Source organism: Thunnus maccoyii, chromosome 5 (assembly GCF_910596095.1).
Source record: "Thunnus maccoyii chromosome 5, fThuMac1.1, whole genome shotgun sequence".
Lineage (NCBI taxonomy): Eukaryota > Metazoa > Chordata > Actinopteri > Scombriformes > Scombridae > Thunnus > Thunnus maccoyii.
Genome location: NC_056537.1, coordinates 31,484,743 through 31,502,504, shown reverse-complemented (window position 1 = coordinate 31,502,504; position 17,762 = coordinate 31,484,743). Strand labels below are relative to the sequence as shown.

General features: G+C 42.0%; 1 protein-coding gene across 4 annotated transcripts in view; it reads right to left on the bottom strand.

Annotated features, from left to right (window-relative positions):
• The window catches only part of znf423 (zinc finger protein 423), a 156,999-nt gene that overhangs the window by 86,005 nt on the left and 53,232 nt on the right, over positions 1 to 17,762 (bottom strand). For all 4 annotated transcript variants that reach the window (XM_042411433.1, XM_042411430.1, XM_042411429.1 and 1 more), the window contains exons 4-8: positions 1,978 to 2,155; positions 1,230 to 1,354; positions 852 to 933; positions 587 to 662; positions 93 to 373 (exon numbers count right to left, since the gene is read on the bottom strand). In XM_042411433.1, coding sequence (XP_042267367.1) covers positions 93 to 373; positions 587 to 662; positions 852 to 933; positions 1,230 to 1,354; positions 1,978 to 2,155 — 742 coding nt within the window. The remainder of the gene's footprint in view (positions 1 to 92; positions 374 to 586; positions 663 to 851; positions 934 to 1,229; positions 1,355 to 1,977; positions 2,156 to 17,762) is intronic.

The window sequence follows — 17,762 nt, the reverse complement described above, 5'->3', positions numbered from 1 at the left end:
TGAAACACAAGTTAACATATGCATATCCTGAAATGTTCCACATTCATGAAAATCAGTGGTTCAGATTTTTAAAAAGCAAAGTTGTGTTGTACTTGTGTTTGCGGTTGGCATGCTGTGTTTCAATATGCGTGAGGAGTGAGGCCTCGTCTAGAAAGATCTCAGGGCAGTGGATGCATTGCAAGTCGGCTCGGTCAGACAGCTGGGGGTGTCTGGTCAGGACGTGTTTCTCTAGCTCGTCCGTCTGGCTGAATGTCTCCTCGCAATAATCACACATATACAGGTCCTGCTCCAGGTAACCCTCTCCTCCTGCTCCTTTCTTCCCTCCGTCCCTCTCACTCCTCAGCGCAAGGTGCTCTCTGTTCTTGCGGTGAGCCTGCCAGAGTCAGAAATTAGTCAACACCTAAAGAAGCATGTGTTGTCAAATATTCTGTCAAAAGATTCTTCTTCTCATGTACTAGTTAACTAGGAATGTAATACAACTCTTACTTTTATCTTATATTCTTCATATTTTGATTCTTCGATGTTGTAACTTATTTTACAGTGATACTGTGAGTAGTAGAAGAATACAAAAACTCTTTAAGTATACCTGCATGTGGCTCTGCAATGATGAAGTGGAGGAGAAGCCACGCTTACACACACTGCACTTAAATGGTTTGCTGGAGCTGGTTGTGTGAATAAAAAAGAGAATAAATCAAAAGCAATTATAAAAGAGCTACATTTGAGGAGTCAAATGGAGCACTGGAATCAGAAATAAAAAATCATTTCAACATCAGATGTACATTTCAGTCAACATCAAATCCAAACGCATCATATAAAACAGATTCCATGAGAACAGGATCAGAGGCAGTTACCTGTGTGTCTTGAGATGGATCTTCAGATGATCAGAGCGAGAGAATGCAGCTTCACACTCTTGACAGCTATACTTCTTATCTCCTACATCAGTTGACAGATTGATGAAATATAATTAAAAAGAGAAGCTCAATTATAGACGCTACAAAGTGAAAGATCTCAGACAGCCAGAACTCATGTGATTCTACTGACAATCAGAACATGTTACCACTGTTGAGGGAATTCATTCTGATGTTATTTCTGATCTTTTTTTAATCTTTGAATAAAAAATAAAGGTTTATGTGAATCCGTATCATCACAACCCATGAACACACTTTATACATTTAGCATTCCTGGTAGACAGATATCCAAGACATTGACTGTAGTTATTATTTTCCTACCTGTGTGGAGTTTGACGTGGCGGTCTCTGCTCCTCTTGTGTTTAAACAGACGGCTGCAGAAGGTACACTTGAAAGGCAGCTTGTCGCTGTGGATCTGCTCGTGGCGCTTCAAGTAGCTCAGACGGCTGAGGAGGATTAGGAGATGACAGGTGATGAAAAGTCATTGGAACAACAATAATGATTGCACATTTTGTTTAAAACAGTTTTTAAAAATACTACTCAGAAGTAGCGTGTAAATACGAGAGAAAAACAAAGATGAAGACAATAAAATGGTAAATAAGATACAAGATTTTTTGAAAGTAGTTACACAAATTAAAACTTTTTATCATGTTATCCATTTTTAATATCACTCTGTACATCTGATCAACAAGAAAGGAAAAAATGAGAATAGATAGGACAGCTAGGTAGAAGAAGTAATATAGAGGATTATGATGACGACTTTATGGTGTATGTGACAGCTGTTCTTAAAGTGGGTCTTGAGTTAGTCCCTAGAGATGTTAGTGAGAAATGTATTCACCTCATTTCTTTCACTGTTTGCCTTAGCAGTCCATGTTAGTTCCGTTACCATGGTAATATTGAGAATACTGTTTATTCATGTACACACTGATATTCATGAGTGGGATATGAGGACGCAACTAAACAGAAAAACAGAAAAATATCACATTGGTGTTATTGGCTACAATACACCATGTGTGCACTGAGGGAGCACTTGCAGCATCTTGGGGAACAAAATGTGTGAGTTTGATACCTGAAGGACTTGTCACAGAACTGGCAGGGGTAAGGCAGACCTGTGCCTCCTTCCTCCTCACCACCGGTGGCCATGCCAAGGTCACAGCAGCCATCGGGCATCTGTGAAGGCGACGCCACGTCTTTACTGGAAGGCGAGGAAGGCACCCAGGACAGCCCTGCTGGGTCATCATCACCATCTGACAAAAAGGGGGAGACAATTTTTTTTTTTTTTTTTTTTTTAAATGCCTTTGATTCATTAACAGCACACAAAAACAAATGTAATTTTTGTACACAGCTGTAGGATTTACAAAAAAAAGAGACAATCCAGCACAGACAGAAAAAACAGGGAGCATTAGAATGATTAAGAAGAAGTTACATCTTTCTTGGAAGGCAAAAGGCGGAAGAGGCAGCCTGTGGGAGTTCAAATGAAAAAAAAAGGATATAAACAAAAAAATAAACACATTTACCCTGGTTACACACACACACACACACACACACACACACAGAAGGAAAATGAGGATGGCAGAGATAAAGAGGGAGAATGAAACAGAAGAGAGAGACACACTCCAGCAGCAGCAACATCTAAATAGAAAGCTCCAAGAACTATGTATCCCCAACGGAGCCCAGAAATAAGGACAGAGTGTATTTTCTCTCCCTTCATCCTCCCTCTGCAGCCATCCCTCGTTCCATCCCTCTCCTCACCTCCCCTCCCCTCCCATCCCTCCATCCGTCCCCGAGGACCATAGATCCGCCTCATCATATTTTCATTAGGGCCTTGGCAGATTGAAACGTCGGAAAAGCGATTAGGAGATGTGGAGAGCAGAGTGGAAAGATGGCGATATTCACTCCCTTTATCTGTCATACATAGGAGATTTTTAGGATAGGACAGGAGCATTTTTCCTTTTTTTTCCCTCTCTCCCTCTTTTTTTTCTCCCCCTCCTGTGTAGTCTGGCACAGAGGCGACAAAAAAGGCCATGACTCCTTTAATAGACACTTCAGAATGGATTCAAGGCGACAAAAGAGGGGGCTGAATAATGCTTGATATTGTTCTGTTCTTCTTTGTGCGCTCTGTGAAGCAGCACAGTGAGGCTATTTAGCATTTGCCTGAAAAATGTAAAGAGAGGAGATGAAGAGAGAGGGGAGGCTGTTTTCTTTGCTTTTATCTGACAGCTATATCAACTAGGCCAGTAACAAATCAAAGAGAGAAAATAAGGGAAACTAGAGTGATAGGAAAGAGATGTAAATACAGATTCTTGTGCCAAAATTCATCATTAAGGCCAATATTTCTGCAATGCAAACACCTGAACACAGACACATGTGCAGCGGAGAAGTTCCTTCTGATAATTTTAGAAACCTCTCCAAAGCACACACCGTTTTACCTCAACCAACACCTACCACAATCTTGTGTGTCTGCTGTGTGTGTGTGTGTGTGTGTGTGTGTGTGTGTGCAGTCTACTGTGTATTACGCCTTACAGAGAGGGGGTGGAAAACAGATTCTTGTGATGAATCGATCGCCGGGAAAATGTAGGCACTGCGATGAGCAAATAGAACTCTGCAGGGGGGTCTGGGTTAAAAAAATTGTAAAAGCATGAATTATAAATTTGACTGGAAGCAAGATGAAAATAAAAAAGGCTTAAGAAAATATAAGGAATAGAGATATCAACATGGAGCCTAACAGCGAGGCGAGAGAGAGAGAGAGAGAGAGCGGGTGAGATAGAGTGAGTGAGAGAGTGAATGAGAGAGACAGATGGGGCAGAGAAATTGAAAGCATGAAGGAAAGGAAGGAATGAGGATGAAGAAGGAGCATGGACATGTTGACAGGGTGAAAGGAGGAAAAACAAACAATATGTCATCCTAGAGCCCTGCACAGAGCGATTAAAAATGAGTGCACAGGAGAAACATAAATCAGAAAAAAAATGAAAAATGAGTGCAGATACAATAAGAAGGCTGGGAAAGAGGATACAGAAAGATACTAAAGAAAATCTGACAAAAAAAAACACTGGATCATTTTGCTAAATTATAAAAATGTTGATCATTAGTTTTCACTAATAAAACGCTGACATAAATTTAAAATTAATTCAGTTCATTTTTTTCTCAAATTACAAGAATCACTCTACTGGATGAACTGTGTAAAAAATATGTTGTTCTTCATTGCTCTTTATAAACCATTATGCATTAACTGCTTGAATTTGCTCAGTGGATGTCCCTTTATGCACCTGATGGAAATCTCATTTTGAAAATAAGTCCTATGTAAACATATAATCCCCCAGGAATGAGGCTGTCCCTCTTTAGACCAATCAGAAACGAGAAAACAAGCTCAGAAATCATTTCATCAAATATGATCAAACTCCATTCGGTATCATCCGGGATATTACATGAGACAGATGGATGGGAGGACAGATTTCAGTCCACAAGCAAAACATGAATTCACCCCTATTCTTGTAATGTTATTTACATCACAACTCAATAATATAATACTAGACACACTGGGCCTTCAATCTAGCAAGCCTCCACTACATCTGTACAATGATCCAACACAGTCAAGGTATGCAGATTTTTGGCTATCATCAGTAGAAAGCAGAATTTCATTTAACTATTCAATTCAAACAAGTTGATTAATTGTCAACTATTTTGATAATTGATTCATTGTTTGAGGTAAAACGCCAAACATTCTCTGTTTCCTGCTTCTCAAATGTGTGTTTTATATCATTGTTAAATGAATATCTGAGTTTTGGACTGTTAGTCGTACAACACAATCTTTTCACTATTTTCAGATATTTTATAGACTTAATTAATTGCGATAATAATCTTCAGACTAATTGATAAAAAAGCCTTAATCTATTTGTCTTGAAGTGATTTCTGGTTTTTGAAAGGTTTTGCACTAGTGACGGATATAAATTCAGTCGGAAGCAATCAAAGTATAAATATGTAGAATAGGTTGTGCTATGATCTGCCTGTGTTGACACAATTTAAAGGAGCGTTAAGTCACGCAGAATCCCGCTGCAAATTCAGTATTTGTGCTAAACTCTACTGTCACTAAAAATACAGTTAAAGCAAGCTGCGTGCATCTTACAGCATAAGTTTCAAATCCATGTGTGAATATGAGAACAGACGGATTTTATTCCTATAATCCATGTCAGTGAGATCAACAGAAGTCTGAATCCGATGCCAACCTACAAAAATATGCTTTTAATGTACCGTCTTCATGGCGTCTAGTGTTAAAATACTGTGTGTCTCTAAAACGCCAGTCCAGACACCCCCTGCTGCCAACACAACAGAGTACAAGTCTTTTAGTGTAGCCTGAGAAAGATTAGTGATCCTGTCTCAAACACAGATATTGTACCCTCTCACCTTTTGTCTCTTTCTTTTGGCTGTGTCAGACAGGATTCACTTAACAACAATAGAGAGAGCAAACAGTCAAACACCAGACACAAAGAAATACTCAACCTGAAATGGTCATTTGGGGTTGAGCGAAAAAGAACAAAAAACTTAATCTCAAAGACATGTTAGGAAAAAGTGTTTCCTCACAGTGCTGGTCTTGACACATGTGGACAATTATAGGCACACCAGTATGAGTCAGTTACGTGGTAATGTTTCTGAGGTGGGAAAGTGTGAGGAAGAAAGAAAAAGAGAGATATTCAGTGAGAGCAAGAGGGAGAAATCGCTTTTTGAGGGGGGATGGAGGGGTGTTGAGAAAGAAGGGGAGGAGAGATTAGCGTCATTAAAGACCCCTAATCCTCTGACTAGCGTGGCTGGCGCTAAAATGGAGGATCACACGGCTTTTTAACGGCGCCTTTGTCAGTCGGCCGCGAGGGGACCTGGCAAGACAAGGCCGAATGGCAAACTGGGAGAAACTGGAGGATGGGGAGGGGGAAGCGGAGAAAATTTCAATGAAAAGTTAAATTAGAGAAGAATCCTCAAGAGGAGAAGAGATGAGGAGGATGGATGTTGAAGGGGGGATTGGAGGAAAAAAGAGGGAGAAAAAGTAGTTGGTAAGAAAAAAAAGGAAAAAGGCAGGAGCAGGCGGACGCCGACACACGCTGTTCCTACCCCCGTCTCCTCATCCTCCTTTCTGTTCTTCTCTGGCGAACGAAAACGAACGAGAGGAGCGGAGTGGAGGACCACAGGGCCCCAACCGCTCCGCTCCCCCTTTATCTCTCACTCTGCAGTCTTCTCCTCTCCCATCCATTCCCTCTATCCTTCATCCCTCCCTCTGTCCCCAGCAGTCCCTCTACTCTTCTGTCTTCATCTCTCTTCCACTGCCTCCCTCCCTCGCTCCCTCCCTCCGTCAGCTTTCATGTTGTTACTCATTATAGCGCTGACATCTCTCCCTCCATCCCTCCGTCTCTCCGACAGTCTCTCCCCTACTGGTGTTGGCCTTCACCCCTGTGTCTCAGCCTGGACGGGACCGAGGGAGAGAGGGAGGGGGGGGGACGCTCCAGATGGACAGACTCTGAACTCCAGAGGAGAGGGAAGAGATGACAGGATGAAAGAGGAGACAAGAAAGAAGAAGAGGAGAGAGGAGAGAGGAGAGAGGAGAGAGGAGAGGAGAGGAGAGGACCGGATAGGACCAGAGAGGAGAGGAGCCGGGGATTTGTGACAAGAAATAGTAAAGACCAGAAAGTATGGAACTAAACGGACCGCCTGAGTCTACCTGACATGACAAAGCACACAAACACACATGCAAACAACACACACACACACACACACACACACACACACACTCCCCGCGTCTCTCTCTAATAGGCAGGACAATGTGGCAACGTGTGGAGGACACAGCCTTGGTGAAACACTAATGAAGAGACACACATGCTGATTGATCTCTCTTTATGTTTCTTCCTCCCCCGTCTACTTACCCCCTATCCAAACTCAGCCACTTTGTCACGACTATCACACAGAGGAAAAATACATCAAAACAGCATAAAAAGTTTACAAAACGGAACACTTAATAAAATTATCACAACATCTCAGATTGCTGTGATTTTAAAATGTAATCAACATTATCTTTATGAAACTTTTACGTCTTCCTCCACTCATGTTTTGTTTATTGTTCCTACAGTTGGATGTTTGAGCTTCACTGTGCTGAATGATGGATGTGCAGAGTTTAACACTATCTGCTGAAGTAGAAAGTTTTTCTGTGCTCATTGAAAATCCAATTTTAAAGGTATGTACCTATGATTCGTGACATCACAACTAGTTTGGGGCCAATCGTGGTCCAGTATTCAGCTTACACACATATGATGTGGAAGCTTCAAGCCTCCAGTGCACATTCACTGAGAATGGAGTTTTCAGAGAAGTAGGAGACATCTTGTGTCCAGCAGTTCAACTTATGAAATAAAAAATATTTGCTTATTCATAGATTCTGGATTTTTTTAATGAGGGAGAAGGAGTAATTAATTAATTATAATCATAATAAATTTAATTTTAAGGATTTTAACAAGATAATTGAGCTTCTTTGTGGAAAAACCATATTAGACACAAATCTTTATTGAAATAGAGATAAATAAAACATGTCTGGAGGGGATCTTTAAAAATTAAAAAACCATTGTGAAAAAACACATAAAACCCACAAAACCCACAGGCACATTTGCAATTTTGCACAATATCTATTCTCTGTATGTATATGTATCTGCTGGCTTTGGCACTGACTGTATCGCCACTGAATGATAAGAGGTTGAGTCAAGTTTGATGAAATAAATGACACAATGGACCGACATGAAACCAGCACTCGAAAACATTCGTTCAATTAGTTCATTCTGGATAACAGTGTTGACTAAATGCCTGGAATGGAAATATAATCCATGTATGTCATGCTTTCTCTCTTTTCTGTTGCTTTGATGTTCGAATCAAAGGAGCTCAGCTGGTAGCAACAAAAAGGTTTCAGCTCCCAGTGCTGCTACTACGAGCTAAAGCTGCCTGCTAACTACGGTTCCACGCAGAAAATTCTGAATTAACATTATAAATAAATGACACAGAAATTGATCTATCAAGTTAAACGTGCCATACGTCTGAAGATGATGTAGTAGACGTCATCCTTAAGATGACAAATGTGCCGAGAATGAATAATGCATTCAAATGGAAGACAATGCTTTGTTTGAATGTTCTCATATCAAAGGAATTATCAATGGTTTTACCATACCTTTCATCCCAACTTTATTAATTCAAAAAAGGAAAGGAATGTCCTATTTAAATTTTACATAAGAAACTTTAATAATAACAGAGCTGTTTTTTCCAAAACAATGAAACCTCACTACCTTCTGTCGTTGTCTCAATTTAATTATATATTTTTACCTGAGTTTAACTGTCTACCTGCTCAAATGCTAATCCTCCTATCAGCCTGTCTTTCTCTCTCCACCTCCCCTTCATACATCCCCCCCTCGCTCCTTCCACCTTTCTGTCTGGCCATTGGCCCAGACCTGCACCTTTCCCAGCGAGGCCCCTGCTGACCTCCTATCCTTCCATCCCTCTCTCGCTTCATCCCTCCTTCCACCGCTCCCCAGGCCCCCTCCGATGGCCCCAGGCTGCCCCAGGCGTGCGCACACACACACACACACAGCCCCAGACTCACCATAGGGGGCAGAAAAACAACTTCCACCCTTGGCTCACTCTGGGCAGCCCAGCACACACTCACTCATGCTTTCTCTCTTTCACACACACTCACTCACACACACACACACACACACACAGGCACAAACACAATTACAGTACAATTCAATGTCCAATACTGAGTTAAGTTTGATGGGAAACAGGCATGCCACACTTTTATTGGTCATCATTTCTTCAGCTCCATCTTTACTTTTGTAAAGAACATCCTGCAGGTTACGACAACAGCGACTGCATCCTTTTTGATTCAAGCTGGAAATCATTTAGATGGGCAACAGCTTAAATCCAGAGTTTCACGTCCCTAATAAATTGTATGATTTGTGTTTTAAGGGGTGGGACTGCAGAGAGGCCACCCTGTTTACTGAGTGTTTATTACTTCATTTTGTTGTAATGTATGAGGTAGAGCCAAAGTCATGACATAACAATAATGGTGACCATAATCCAAGTAATGAACCACTCACTGGCTACGAACATCTGAAGGTTTTTCAAAATACTACACATGGTGCATGAGATAACCAGACAAGAGAACACAAGAAAGATCCCTACCTGGCTCTGTGATTACCATATGAGTTGGCATGGCAACCGATAAGCTAAGCACAGCTTTCTGGTTGCCATGCATTATGAGAATTGCACAGTAGGAAGGTTTATTTGACCAGTCAGATTGTTTGGCTGTAACTACCTGTTGCGTAGTCTCTCTAATGTAGCTGTGAAGAAAAGTAGGAGCCAAAATTCATTTCCCTACAAAAGAATACAGAGGACACTGGTACATTTTCCTACTCGGTTCCACAGAAAGTCCTCACAACTTTCTGACATTGTCTGTTCTTGTAGGGACATTTTGATCTCATGAGATGGCAACAACATGATCTACACAAACACACACACACACACACAGGTCTACAAAATGCATCCACAATATGTTAACTGGGTGCAGTAGTTCACATATGCACATGACTGCAACCCTGTTCTTTGCTTGGAGGACCCACAGTCCTCTGCTGCTGTCCTTGTAGCTCACATGGGATGAAGTCTGTGGGGACAAACACACACACGCACACACACACACACACATACACAATCATGCACATACGTGCTACAACGAGGACAGATAGGAAGGACGGTACGGCAGTCTGTCCGGGGCTTGAGCCCTTGAGGACACGATGGATGGACACAAACACACGCATTCACACACATACTAAGCAGGCTGTGGGGACCCTCACCTTCTGCCCTGGGAATGGGTCCGGCTGCTTTGGACGCTTTTGGGCGCCAACTGCTCCATATGGGCAGTGTGTGTTTGTGTGTGTGTACGAGTGTGTTTTAGGGCAGAAGGTTAGGGGCAGGGGGCTAAGGATGGGGGTGGGTGGACAGTGAGCTGGCAGATGACAAGTTTGTCCTTACCACACAGCTAAATGTAGTGTATACAAACATCAAACAGCATAACACACATACAAACATAGGAAAGCTCAACATTCGAAAACAAGGTCAGTGGAGGTTAAAGAATGAATAAAGTCACACAGACGCTGAAAGAACACATTTTTGTGTGCTTTCAGTAGAAATGGCAAGACTGACTTTGTGGTAATAGGGTCAGTACTGGTTTTCAAGTGTAATGGGGCATATCACTGGTGAGGTTGTGACAATGAAAAAAAAAAGCTAAAAAAAAGTAAGTGGCAAATTTAGGAAAACATTGAAAGTACTAGTATCCAATTTCAAGGAAAATATATGTGGTAGACAGAGAGTTATTTAAATGCCGAATCAGTATTATTTTACCCATTAACTTACCACATCATGCTTCCACAATAACACAAACGCACATACACAAAGACAGGGCCAGTAGACATTAACCCACATACAACATACTTAGTCTGTCTCTCTCTCTTGCACACAAACATACACCATGTGGAAGAGGAGGGCTGGCATCTGCTTCCTCTTGCCATGCTTCCCTCTTTTTCTCATTCTCTCTCTTTTCAAAACTCTTTCTCAACAAGCCTTTTATCTCACCGTGTCCTGATTTCCTCTGATTATTCTCATTATTCACCTCATCTCCTCATCACCGCCGGTCAAAACGGTTAGAGCAGGGCAGCTAAACCATGAGGGTTAGTGGTTCTATTCCCTGTGTAGTAAAATTCCTCGTCTCTCCCCTCCACCGTCCCGCTCTCTGTCCATCTTGTCTGCTGTTTGTTCGCTCAGAAATGAGAACCAGCTGTCAGGCAGAGTGTTAGATAAACAACAACACCATGCCAACACACATACAGTACACACCACATATGCACACATGCTCGCAGGAAGACACACACACACGCACAGTGGTGTGGTCCAATTGTGTGCATGCCGGCGGCTATATCATCTATTTATAAGAATGAGGTTTGCTGGACTGACAGACCGCTCGCTAACCTAGAAACACATTCACCTGAGTCACGCACACGCACACACACACACACACACGCACACACACACTTGATTTACTTCTCATACCCTCACACACATACACTTGCTCATAAATACAAACACTCATACACATAAGGAGGCCCGTGGATGTTTACTGAACAGAACTGTAATAATACACATACTGCTATAAATAATAACACCTCAGTTATGTTTAAAGCATTATTAAACAAATAATTGTGAATAATGATGGAAAATTAGCATTTAGCTAGAACCTCATATAGGTTCTTGTGTGCAAATGGATGTGATTGATCTAGAGATGTATCAACAATATTATCCACACACATACTGTACAAGTCCTCCCTCATTCACCTACGCGTACGTGGGACCTATAAATAAGTGATGTAGGCAGCTGGAGCTTGCTGCTCAAAACACAAACACACTGTAACACACACATATACACAGGTAAACAAACAAACCCATTTTTTGTATATGTAGTGCAAATACACTAAAAAACACACAAAAATGATTTAACCTAACTAGCAATGTGCAAACCCTCTCCATCTAGAGTGAAAAGCTGTAGCGGTGCAGGTACATAAGCTGCCAAGAGATGGATTTGAGGAGAGACAGAGAGAGCAAGAGAGAAAATGAGGGGAGAGATAGAGACAGAGAGGCAATGAGGCTCCTGACGTCCCGTGGGAGGATGGTAGAGGGGGGTCCTGTGCCCAGGGGAAGCCCAAGAGCAAGCTGTGAGAGGCGGGTACCTCCTGCCCACTGCTCCCCTTCCCTCCCTTCCCTTCTGGAGGACGGGATTCTGGACAGCCCCCTGCTCACAACTCCTAAACCCCCCAGGAGAGGAGTACATGCACACGCACACACACATACACACGCTCGCTGAAGAGGGGTCCCCGGGGGAGGAGCAGAGCAGAGCAGAACACCTGGACCTGCCATTAGTGACACACTCAGGGATTAGAGGCACAGACGGCAAGAGAGATGGAGAGAGAGAATGCACACTGGGATAGGCGCACACACTATATGCAGAGAGTAATATGCATAAACGTACACAAACACATGCATACCCAAACACACAGCGACTTCACTGACATACGGAGGCAAAAACATAAAAGACTAACATAAAAAATGTGAGTGCTTCAATGTTTTTACATGTGTTTAATCCGCTAAAACAGCCAAATAATCACAGACTGAAGCTAGCTAACAACATGCATTAACTGTGTCTACAATAAACAAACGCACCCTATTACCTAATCTAGAAAAGGATGATTCCTTTTTCATGATTTTGACCTAAATTTTGACTTGAGTTCGGAAGTGTTTGAAAGTCTGCCTCTGTTTTCAAGCGCTACCCACACCAAAGACAAGTTTATAGTCACGGTAGTCATGGAAAATGTTCTGTCAGTATTTTTGACTTTTGAAATGTAATCCGTAGAACTGAAGACAAAAAGCCTCACTGTATTTTTGTCGATCCCTCCGGCACCAAGATCAACTCTCTAGGAGTTCCAGTCCATTTGATCTAAACATATTTGATCACACTCATATTGAATAACTGAGCTCTCGACAGCATTCAAGAACTACATGAGCTATTTATGGTTTTGTAGATAGGCTCTGATTATGGTTTTTGTGGAGCTTTCTTCATACAGTTGTATGTATATAGTGTAATATGTGCTGGATGGTGTTAGTGTTTATCCGCACACGGAGAAGTACATACACTCAGTCTCTTATTCGCTTTCATGCCACCTGGACAGAGTGCATGTACTGTATAATAATTACTCATGTATTAAACCTTTTGCTTCCCTGAGACAGTGATATTACCAGCTGAAGGTCAAGGACAGAGAGAAAGAGGTAGAAAGACCGACAGAAGAAAAAGAAGGAAAGGGAAAGAAAATGAAAATGAAAGAAAGAAACAAAAGAAAGAAACAACATAACTGCTCTGGGGTCTCATCACATATACCTCCTTCACTTTTACACACACACACACACACAATTCATATCCAGAGTGTTTAAAGAAACCAAGTGCTTGTGTGTCTCATGAGCCAGCTAACTTTGTGTGTTTGACACTTTCACACACTCTACAAATCACCTCTTTTCTTCTCCCAGACAAGTACTGTAGTTGCCAGCTTTTACTCATCAAAATACATATAGACAATGAGACGCACATATGCCAACAAGGCCAGTTATAAAGGGAATAATCCCCGAGTATCAAGTTCAATGTGACGATGGAGAAGGAGAGGTTTCAAAACAAACTGTCCAGAAAAGAGGCTCCTGTGTGAATTAAAGACCACACACTGGCTACAACAAAGAGCAGTGCTCAGACACACACAAGGAGGGACGCACAGACAGAAACAAAGGTGGATTTAGTAGGGAAAAAAAGTGTGTGTGTGTGTGTGTGTGTGTGTGTGTGTGTGAGTGAGAGAGAGCTGGTGACATGAAACAGATCAAAGGGGGGAGAGGTCGGCAGGGCAGAGAAGGAGAGAGACAGAGAGAGAGGCCAGGGGGTCCCGTAATTACAACCTACATCCGCCAAGCTGAGCCATGTGTGACTGCATGTGTGTGTGTGTGTGTGTGAGTGTGTGTGTGTGCATCAGTAGTCTAAGCATGGCTGTGGAATGAGTGGGTTTTTTTTTTTTTTTTAGGCACACACACTTCTCATAGATACACACACACAAACACATACAGTGCCCTATGTGTAGATGCATGCACACGAACATGGTTTCTAATAAACACGCATAAAGTAAAATAATGCAAAGGTCATGAAAGGACAAGTCATTCAAATATTACCAGGTATGAGCAGAACATTTTGCATTAAGCTTGTACGGTCTGCATTGTTAGATGTACATACGCATATAGTACAAAACATGAGCACACATGCATGCGCGTGTATACAGTATAGACAATGTGGGAAACACACACACACACACACACACACACACACACACACACACAGTGGGGTTGGGAGTGTCTGTGGTGGAGGGGTGCAGATCAATGGAGACCACTCACTGGTTGGTCTCCGCAGCAGAAAAGCGGATTGCTCTGGGACCCAAACTATTGTACAGCACCACACTGACTTCAAACACACACACACACACACACACACAGCTGAACATACACACACACACACACACACACACAACACAAAGTCAGAACATGAGCATGAGGCAAACTCTAGTTGTCTCTGTGTCTCACACACACCCAGATGTGCACATACACACACACACACACACACACACACACACACACACACACACACACACACATCATTGACAGAGGACACAAAACAGTCTAATAGAGCGGTGAGAGCAGAGAAATGGAAATGCCTCTTTGACTGACTGGGGTTCATTGTGCTTTCATGCCTTTAGAGGGGACCCCCTGGCATCAGCAGGGCTAATCTCTTTCTGTTTGTCCCTCTATCCTAAACCACGTATCCATGTATCCCTCCATCCTCCTCCAATCTCTCTCTCTGTCTGTCACTTTCTACATCTACTCACTACCACCCCCTTTGGTCCACCACTCTATTTTCTCTCCATCTATCCACCTTCTTTCCTAGGTCAGCTCTAATAACACTTCAGACTCCATACAGTATAGATTTCCAATTTGGGCACAATACACATAATGGCACAACTGTTTATCTTCACTGCCTCAGCATACTGTCAAGCTGATGGCTGGACCGAATAATAGTCTTTATTGTGCACGACAGTAACAGTAATTGTTGTGTTATTAGATGTGTGCATTTAATTGATTTTCTTCTTCTTTTAAGGATGACCATTAAAAGAAACCTCTTTTTCTTTTCATCTTTTTTTCTGCTGCTGTCCTTCTCTTTATCTTTCTCTGTATGATCCTGTGCCCCCGACATGCATAAGCACCTGTACAGCTGTTCTTCCACCTGCAGCAGATCCGTCTCCCCGAGCAAGCCCTCATTCCTCCGTCTCTCCTCTGTCTCTTTCCCAACCCCCTCCCCTCAGCGGAGGAGCAAGCTAAAAGCACAAGCATGCCCCAAAATTAATTTAAACGGAGGAATTAAATTAAAAGCGAAGCCTCGGGAGTTTTATTATGTACTAATGCTTGAACCGTTAACTTGGATTGTATTACTAAAATATGAATAATTAAGGACTGGTGGGGGCTATTATTATATCAGGAAAGAGGAAGAAAAACACAATATACTATTGGAATGGATTTAACACAGACTGATTAAGTCTCTGTTAGGAGAGGCTGAATCTTTGGGATGTAAGTAAACGGGAATTAGGATTACCAAAAACACTGTGTAGTTCATTCATTGTACATTAGTACAAATACTACAAATACTGTGTCTCTATCCTCTCTAAAGGGCTGGGTGTAAGGCTAGCTATCCATATTAACTTAATCAATACTTAGGCTGAGTGTAGTGCCAAGTGAATGGTGTAGAGATGTGTAACACCCATGTAACCAGTCACATAAAAACATTTTCTTTTGGCGAACAAAAGAGGAATAAAGGGTGTTTCAGGATCAGTTTAAAAATATAAGGTTCAGATTACCTGTATACCTGTGACATGTCACAGCAGGTAAAGCACAGGTGTAATTAGTAAGATTGCTAACAGCTGTGTTAAATTTAATTGTATCACACCTAGGGCCTGTATTGTGCATGCTGGCTCAGAGGGACAGAGCCATCATTAATGTTATCAGTAACAGCAATCTTCAGACCCAGCCCTATCTCTACAGGTATGCATATGAATGTCAGGATATCTCAGTCGACAGGACCATAGGACCCTTGTAATCATAGTTCATTATAGCTACACTCAAAAGAACATTATATTATAGGATTTTCAGACCCCTCACATTTTCCTCTATTTCTTGTGCTGTACACTTTAATGTGATCTGAGTAAAGAAGGTGGGTTATTGCTAGAGAAGTCAGTTTTACAAAGCCTACCTTGGCACATATTTGACTCAGCGCAGAGGTGCATAATGTAACAGATGTCATTTAATGACCCTGACACATAATGGACATGCCACGGTGCAGCAAGTGAACACGAGTAGCATGTGAAGCATATTATAAGGCATATAAAGGGAATGAAGTGTTCACCTGGATTCAGTCTTTTGTATGTTATGTTACTTTATTTCTCACCTTAAGAGCCAGTCTTATCAACTATGGCTCACCAATAATAATAATAATAATAATAATAATAATAATAATAACTTTATTTGTAGAGCACCTTTCATACAAGAAATGCAGCTCAAAATGCTTTACAACAAAAGAACTTACAAGCACCAAGTGCTTTGCATGAAAAGGACATAAAGGAACATAAATGTAAAAAAAAACAAAACATTGATGTAACATAAGATGGAAAATAAAATGAAATTAAAACCCACTTGATAAAGTGAAACTAAAAAACAAAGAATGCATATTGAATAGTAATCAAAGAATAAAATAAGATAAAAACAAGTTAAAGCATAGAATACGTAGAATGTATAATATAAAGTAAAATATAACATTTTAAAACAAGTGCAGTAGAGCATAAGTGTGAAGCAGACTGAGCATTAAAAAGTGCAGCAAAGGGCAAGTGCAAAGCTATTTAAATGCTCAGGTAAAGAAACAGGTTTTAAGCTTAGTATGTAAGCTAAGTATCTAGTGAGCTGGGTTCCCTGATATCTATGGGCAGTGTGTTCCATCGTTTGGAGGCGTAATTGATAAAGGCTGTGTCACTGATCTTCTTTCAGCTGTTGCTGGGAACCTCCAATAAATCAGCGGCAGATGACCTCAGTGGTCTTGAGGGCAAGTAGCTAACAAGGGATTTGGCGATATAGTTTGGTTAATTCTGATCTGTGTGATGTAGAGGTCAGTGAAAAAAACTATGGAAAATTGGAGAGTGTATACTCTCATGGCGCAGGTGGATTTATGCTTTACCATCACTGGTATGTGGGTTTCCATTGTAAATATGGTGCGTTACAGCTTTTTTTTACAGCCTCTTTTTACAGGAGTCAGTCTGTTTTGGACTTTAAAAAATGGACCTGTGAGGCTGCCTTTCTATTGTCACGAGTCTTATACAGTTAAATCATATTACATTACAAACACATACCAGCACATATCTCTCTGATTGTCTGTCTCTCATCAACACTCCCCACTTCTTTCAACGCACACACACACAAGCGCACACAATCTAAATCTCCTCACGGAGTGTCCCACAGCCCTATCTAGCTTTCCTTAACTTTTTCTCACACTGCCTCTCTTCTATGAGCCTCTGTGTGTATCTGTGTGTTGCACTGCAGAATTATTAGTCTTCTCGTCGTGTCTCTGATGTGAAGCCCCCCTTATCAGCCGGCAAGCAGTCAGCCCCCCGGCCCCCCCCTCTGCAGCTGTCACTGCACCCCCCACCACACATACTATTCTCTGAGGACAAACTCCCTAACACATACGCCAAATACCCACATACACTCAAAACGTACAACAAACACAGCCGCATACAAATCTCTGTACACAAGCCCGAGCAGTTCTTGACTCACATTCACGCACACACAATTTTATCTGCTCACTCGCAGGCCGCATGGCTTGGCAGCCAACAAGGGGGAAAAATATCTACTCACCCTACCACCCAAAACCCCAAATGCCCTCTGCGCACCACCCATTCCCCCTTCAAAATCAGCCCTAGCCCTAATTCTACCCCAGGAATAGAGAAAAGGGAGCACAGGTTGGAGGCAGGCCCACGTAGCAGTGCCTCTTCCTGGGGGAGTTCATTACTCAAGCTGGGTGCTCCCTCCGGCCACCAGCCAGCAGCACTGCTGAGGTAAAGAAGCTAGGCCTCAGTCAGCTACATAGCCCCCCAGCCCATGACTATAAGCCTC